This window comes from Corylus avellana, chromosome ca4, assembly GCF_901000735.1.
Source record: "Corylus avellana chromosome ca4, CavTom2PMs-1.0".
In the NCBI taxonomy this organism is placed as follows: Eukaryota; Viridiplantae; Streptophyta; class Magnoliopsida; order Fagales; family Betulaceae; genus Corylus; species Corylus avellana.
In genome coordinates this window covers 11,061,851-11,069,082 of record NC_081544.1, presented here as the reverse complement: position 1 = coordinate 11,069,082, position 7,232 = coordinate 11,061,851, and the positions used below count along the sequence as shown (strand labels likewise).

Here is a 7,232-nt window from a genome sequence, read left to right as displayed (position 1 = left end):
TCGACCCTAATACATAAGCATTAGGGTCGACTTTTAGAGTCGACCCTATTGAACTTTTTTGTGATTTTTTTTTTGTTTTTTTGTTTTTTCCCAGCTTATAGCGTCCACTTAAGTGGACGCTATTTGTTAATTATTAGGGTCGACTATTATGGACCCTAAAAGTTTTTTTTTTGCCGCTTAAATTTTTCCCGCCCCTCGGATAATTCCCGCGCGTGTATTAGGGTCGACTTATTAGCGTCCACTATAAAGTGGACGCTAATAGTGCAATTTTCGACCCATTATTAGCGTCGGCTATTAGGTGGACGCTAATACTGAACTATTAGGGACGACTTTCAAAGTCGCCCCTAATAGTTGAGTATTGTCGCCCCTAATAAGTCGCCCCTAATGAACAACTTTCTTGTAGTGAATATTACTCCTTTTTCCTCATATTCTGTGCCCTTATTCTACTCCCCCATGATCCCATGACCCCTCCTTTGCAATTCGTCCTCCTCTTTAACTCAAGAATTTGATCCTGCCATCTGCTTCTCCAAACATCATCGTTACTGTCCATCTTCTTCAATGTTTTCCCGTAATTTCCCAAACCCAATTCGCAGTCATACTCTCTGCGCAGCATAGGATCTGAGAGCGTCGCGTATGCGGCATTCAGCTGGACAAAAATTCTGGTGGACTCTTCCTTCATGGGAGAAGGACAAACATCGGGGTGGTATCGAAGACCCATGCTTCTATATGCTTTCTTTATCTCCTTCATGTTCGCGTTGTTCGGGCTCAGAGAAAGAACCTCATAGAAACTAGTGGTGCTGTCGTTTTCACCGCCACCCGCTTTGGCAGCTCTGCATGAAATAGATACAAGCGCCACCGGAGGCCGTTGCCGTTGCCGTTTGGAGGAAAGTGGAATAGAAAGGAAGCTTTGCCTTGAAGTGAGTAGAACATCCATGGCTTGGCTTTTCTTTCAGGCGTACGTAAGGTGAGAGGGTGTGGAGTGAAAGAGAATGGTGGGGATGACAAGTCTTTATATAATGGTGTTGAAGATGGTGTGGGCTGTGAAGGCCAAAAGGCTTGTACGGTACGAAGCTGAACGCGTTATCTGCGGACGTGGTAAACATCGAAGGTAAATGTTATCCTCGTAAGCATCGCCAAAAGACTGGTCAACGTGGACCACTTAGCAATTTTAAACTAGAGAAACTAACCATGCAAACCGCATTTTTATCACACTTTTTAATAGTAAAAGAAAAGAAAAAGTACTATCACACAATTTGTAATGATCTTCCGAATTTTCAATTGAACTAATGTATTCTTTTTGTAGTGGTGTTGATGAAGAAGAAAAATAATTAAGTTGTTATTTTAATTTTATTTGGGTCTTATTAGGGGTGTCAACTTGGTCTGATTTCTTCGTTTTTGGCCAAAACTGGGAATTGAAACCGGGGTACCCTGATTAACCGGTTTTGAAAAACCGGAACTTGAACCGGGACCCCGGTCCGGTTACCGGCAGGTTCCGGTTTTACCCGTTTCAGTAACCGGTTTTTTTTTTTTTTTTTAAAAAAAAATTGGTTTTTGAGCTTATTTTAGGTATTGGGCCTAAAATAAGCTTATTTATTTATTTATTTATTTTTCATAAGTTGGCCCATTTTTGAAAAAATCTATTAGTCTCTTTATCTAAATTAAAGGGGCTTTGTTGTGATTGTTCCAAATAATTAAAAAATAAACCTAAAAAAGTCCAAAAATCCTAAAAAATCAATGTTTTTGCCTATTTGGGCCTTAGAAATAAAAATTTAATTTTTTAAAATACCCTAAACATAAACCTAAGTGTAAAAAATATATATATAAAATGGAAACCCAGTTTCGGTATTCCCGGTAAAACCGGGTACCAAAAATTGGGTATCGGAACCGGGGTACCCGGTTTTTGAATTTTTCAAATCGGAACCGGAATCGGGACCCCGATTTCCCAGTTTCGGTTCCGATTCCGGTTTCTTGGTAATTTTTGACACCCCTAAGTCTGATTAGTTAATTAGATTATTTATATTTAGACATGCGTTTTATCTATATTTTAAGAGAATTGTAATGGGTTTGGCCAAGGTCATCTAATCTAGGGTTAATGATATTTTATAATTAGATAATGCCCAAATTTAGTCAGATTAGGGTTAGGGTTTATTTTACAATGTCTATTTAAATGCTCCTTGTACTCCTATGGAGATCAGATTATGATTAATGAAAAAGATGTTTTTTTGGAGGCATGATTGCTCTCTTCTTCTTGGTGGTAAGACTTTACCAAAACCTCATTGTTGACCGGTGAGACTATGATCAACGTAGTTTATCTTATTTTTTGTTAATTTTGATATATTTTCTATTATTTCCCTTCCGTCCTGCGTCAATTTGGTATCAGAGACATCCTGCAATTGTTTTCTATCAACAATTGCGAGATCCATCTCGGGGGATACGTCAGGGGGATCATCTTTCCCCCTACTTATTTCTCCTTTGTGCAGTGGCCCTTAGTTCTCAACTTCAGCATGCGTTAGTTACTGGTATATTAACTGGAGTACCTACGTCTCGAGAGGGTTCTTGGATAAATCACTTGTTTTTTGCAAATGATAGTCTGCTGTTTTGTAGAGCTTGCCCGGAGGATTGGGAGATTTATGATCCTATGGTCAAAGATATTTACTTTTATGCTTGACCATGGATCCAATGGTTCTTTGTGACTAGTGAACCATGAAAAGATAGGGTCACCATTACGACTTTGCTAGAAGTGTAGGCCACCCGAGGTCGAACTTGGTTAGGCTGCCAATATATGACGGTATGCAGCAGTATCTGAGATGCCAGTATTTTGCTATATATAAGTGTTTTAGGACAACACCAATATTGCCAATAAGGGGTTAAATGCTTGAATAGACCAAACAGAGAAAATGCATTATTTGTATGTATAATGCATGATTTATTTGCATTAAAATATGAGTGATTTATTATGTCACCACAAAATAAAAAACATATTTTCCGTGGCATAATAACATAGATAACACAATATTTTTGGTGAAAAACCCATTCATGATCAACAAAGGCTACAAACTGCAACTTCAGGCTCATTGCAGATTAGTAGGTTGCCAAGCTGTAGTGAGAAATTCGCTAGGATGAAGATGCCGAGTGAAGAAAAGATAGATGTTAGTTGTTGACATTTGAGTAATGTTTGTTTTCAAGTAACCATATCCTCCCTCGTACGTTATGGTTCTTGAGTTTTTGGCGACAGTGTTAAGATAGCGTCTGCAACTGAGGAAAAGATCTTATCCTCCCCGATCAACTTGACAAAATCCGATGAGTAGAGCTTCTCAATCACTAGTGGCGCCGGGTTCGCTAGAACAAGCTGTAGAAAACAATACCCCAACTTTAGTAATTAAATAAAAGGCATGTAATTAAAGAACTTATTCTTCCATTAAAAAAATGGTTTTTTTTTTTTTTTTTTAAAAAACTTACATGTACATTTCTATGCTGAAGAGTCTTATACAGTTCTTGGAAGGAATGAATTCCACTTGTGTCAATATCAGTAACGGCTGCAGAAATGTAAATTAGTGAATATATTCCTAATTTAGTAACTTTGAGAAGAAGAAAAACAAGGAGTAAATGAAATACTAGAATATTCTTACGTGACATTTCAATGACAAGATACTGGATTCTGGGTAAACTGAGATTCTTCACTTCTTCTTCTTCATAGCTGAGCCATCTCAAAATCCTGCAAGAAATTTGATTTAATTACTGGCCATATGTTTCCATCTTCAAATTTTGACTGTACTGGATAGTTTTCGGTTACAATTTTCAGGAACTCAAAGGAATTGGAAAAGTAAATACCTCTCCTTAATATAGTTGGAATTCGAAAAGTAGATTGCAGAATCAACTCTAACAATCAGGATTCCAGAAATTGTTGTTGCCTTGGGATATTGCTCAGTGTTCCTATAAACATTAGTCCCTGGGAGTTTCCCAAGTACTGCAGTCCGTGGTCTTGTGACTTGCAGGAGGATTTTGGCAAAGGATATTGCAACCTTCATTAACAAAAAGCAATCAAAACATGAACATAAATGCTACACAAACTCCAACTTTTACACTTTCATGTGCTTACTCCCTAACGTGATATTTTTAGAAAGAGAGTAAGCAGTCGAAAGCTAACCTGACAATCATCAGGCTAGGGAGTAAGTGCTTGGAAGTGTACGTAAAATTGGGAGTACAGAACACCTCTTGACTTCTTACCGCAATTAAAAGGCCTATCTCAACACTCTTAAAAATCACTCCAAAGAAGGCTCCCATGCAAGCAATAAAATCAAATTTGTCAATCTTCCATACTAGTATTGCAGCTTCGAAGTCAATTAGGCCCAGCACTGCAGCTATGATGATAGAAGCAAGAACAGCATTCGGGGTGTACTTAAATAATGGTGTGATGAGTTCCAAAGTTAGAAGAACAACACAAGACATCACAATATTTGAAACGGCTGTATTGCAGCCAGCCATGTAATTTACTGCTGAGCGAGAGAAGGATCCTGAATGAAGATCATATGACATGAGAGAGAGGATAAAAATTATTTGAGCACATTTTAGCTTGTTCCCCTTACATAATTTACCTCACTTATTAAGGGAGAATTTGGATAAGTGATGGTTTAACACATACCTGTCGCAACATAGCAAGATGTCATGGAACCAACAATGTTCATACTTCCCAATGCCACCATTTCTTTATTTCCATCAAGTGAGTAGTCCTTCATGGCAGCAAATGTTCTTCCAATGGCCACAGCTTCCTGAAATTTTTATTTGACTTTTAATATATATGTGCAATATAAATGAAGAAAGAAAAGTTTACAGGAAAATATATATGCAGGCTCGTCTGGAGAAACAGAAATGATATTAGACAATGAGGCCAACCAAAGAAGGAGGAGCAACTTGTATAGTAATAAAATGGGAAGTTCGAGCTAGGATACAGAGAAAAATGAGGGGACATTTTGTAATTGATAATGGGATTTTTGGGTAATTTTGTTTTGCTTGTTGTGAGTTTATCACAGCAAAACAAAGAAGATTCTGCTATGAAATTGTAAAACCAGTATAAGAGATCGAGTTCACATTTGTATAGTGTCAAATCTGTAAAGAGATAAAAAAAGAGAAATAAAAAAAGAGAAATATTTGCTTACCGTCAGTGCTACCATACCCGCCACTACTCCAATCTTAAAACCTTTGAGGACTAACTCTCCAGTCCAATAGATTTCATGAGCAGATGAAGGATTTATGCCCTTATGTATATGTGTCACCTGATATATACAAACACTATATATATGAGCTTCTCATTTCACATGTAGAAACATAATGACAAAATCATAATCACAAACGAGCACTTACAATTTGAACACCTTTCTTCTCAGCATGGGTGATATACACACAAAAGGTGGCTACTATAACAGAGGTCAAAGGAGCAATAGCAGATACCCAAAATAATTTTTTGTACTTTTTTCCCTGGAAAGTATCAAAGAAGAGTCAATTATACATTGAAGGTAACAGCTCCAAAGAAAAGGGTTGGTAAGGAATAGGATACTTAACTATGTACTTGGTAACCAGAAGGAAGACCAAGAATGACAGTCCAATGAGTATGGTTTGCCAGTTCCACTGTTAAACACGTATAAAAATTAAATCCACATGTTAAATCGCTATAACACATGAAATAATTGAAATAAAAATAACGTTTTGGATTATATTTGTACCCCGTGATGTACTGTGCCCCAAACTGAGTGCATGACAGAAATAATGTCGGTCTTCTTCGTGAAGTTTATTATACCAAGAAGACCTTTGAGCTGTTGAAGGGCTATTGTAACCGCAGCTCCACCCATGAATCCAACAATGGCGGCATGAGACAGAAAGTCAATCAAGAAACCCAATCTGAAAGAGTTTGAGCCCACACATTAAATTAATTGATTAAACTTATTTATTCCTATTAGCTTAAGCTTTTGAACATACCTTAAAAAACCAAGAGCAAATTGCGTGACACCAGCAAAGAAGGTAGCAGTGAATGCAAGACGCCTATAAGCAACTGTGTTAGATGGATTTATCTCATTCTGCAGAAGAGTCCCAAGTAGCAAAGACACCACGGCCACTGGTCCTATGGCAATATGCCTCGAGCTACCCATAAAAGCATACACAAGAGGTGGAACAAAGCTCGAGTCTGAAAAAAAGTGGACGACAAACCACATTATTGAATAAGGAATTATTGTATAATAAAGATCCAAGATGTTTATGGGGAAATTTCACTTACCCTAAACTCTCAAAGGTTTAGCAATCATAATCTAGAATTATCAAAATTTTCAGTATCCAGTTCCCAAACTTCTACCCTTTTAATTTCATCAATTTCTTAGGGAGGCCAAATATCCAAAATACCCCAATTTTTAAATTGAAAAATAAAAAATTAAATTCCAAACATCTAATGACTCCCGACGAGGCAATTTAGGTTCGAAATTATAATTACAGGTAATCGAGGGTAAGTGAAGTAATTTTACGAGAAACCAAAAAACTCACACAATCCGTATTGGGGTTCGAGATTTGCAAGCTTTGCATATGCAATATCCTGAAAGACGTATTCAAGTAACATCAGAAATTGAAACTGCAAAATGGAAAACAATTATTTACTTTAGATTGAAGGAAAATAGTTTACCTGAGGAATACACAGGCTGGCAATGGTAAGTCCAGCAATAAGGTCACCTTTGAATTCTTTAAGAGTGTAGCGCCTTCCCCAGTCAAGAATGGGAAAAATACCTTGGAGGACAAGAAGAAACTTTGTCGCACCCGATGTGTCCTTAAAATGGCGTAAGGGTTCATCATGGAAGAAAGTTTCCTTCAAACCAGTTTTAAATTCATTCAAAAGATTTTGCTTTAGAGGCGGCTCCACCCTATGAACAAGGTGAGAAACCTCTCCAGCGCCGCTTGCTTCGATATCTTCTGCACTGTGACGTGAGGAAGGGCCGCTTCTGATCTCCCTCCGGTTTTTCCCGGAATCGTCTATAACACGGCGACTCATTGCAGCCAGAAACTAGCTAGTACTGGAAACCTGCATGGAAAAAAAGCAGAAAACTGTTGGTGATTAGAACACGTAACTGATTGCTTTCAAGAGAAACAAAAGATGGTTATAAAAGAAACAAAAGTAGAGGTAGTAACTGAGAAAGTAGGCAATGACTTAAGCCGATAAAGATGGAAAAGCAACAGGGAGACTCTTGCTTATATAG

The 7,232-nt window shown here is 37.6% G+C and overlaps 2 protein-coding genes across 2 annotated transcripts; both read right to left on the bottom strand.

The window, feature by feature from the left end:
* Positions 1-409: 409 nt before the first annotated feature.
* LOC132178055 (chaperone protein dnaJ 20, chloroplastic-like) lies at positions 410-934 on the bottom strand. The gene has a single exon (XM_059590517.1). It carries the CDS (start codon positions 932-934, stop codon positions 410-412), a length of 525 nt encoding a protein of 174 aa, XP_059446500.1.
* Positions 935-2,972: 2,038 nt separating this feature from the next.
* On the bottom strand, positions 2,973-6,991 carry LOC132177419 (high affinity sulfate transporter 2-like). The gene is made up of 13 exons (XM_059589726.1): positions 6,665-6,991; positions 6,529-6,577; positions 5,974-6,178; positions 5,721-5,895; positions 5,560-5,625; positions 5,362-5,475; positions 5,157-5,273; positions 4,643-4,769; positions 4,228-4,514; positions 3,832-4,022; positions 3,630-3,715; positions 3,460-3,536; positions 2,973-3,349 (listed from the first exon to the last, which is right to left on the bottom strand). The coding sequence occupies exons 3-13, from the start codon at positions 6,141-6,143 to the stop codon at positions 3,209-3,211; spliced, it is 1,551 nt and encodes a 516-aa protein (XP_059445709.1). The 5' UTR covers positions 6,144-6,178; positions 6,529-6,577; positions 6,665-6,991; the 3' UTR covers positions 2,973-3,208.
* Positions 6,992-7,232: the final 241 nt, after the last annotated feature.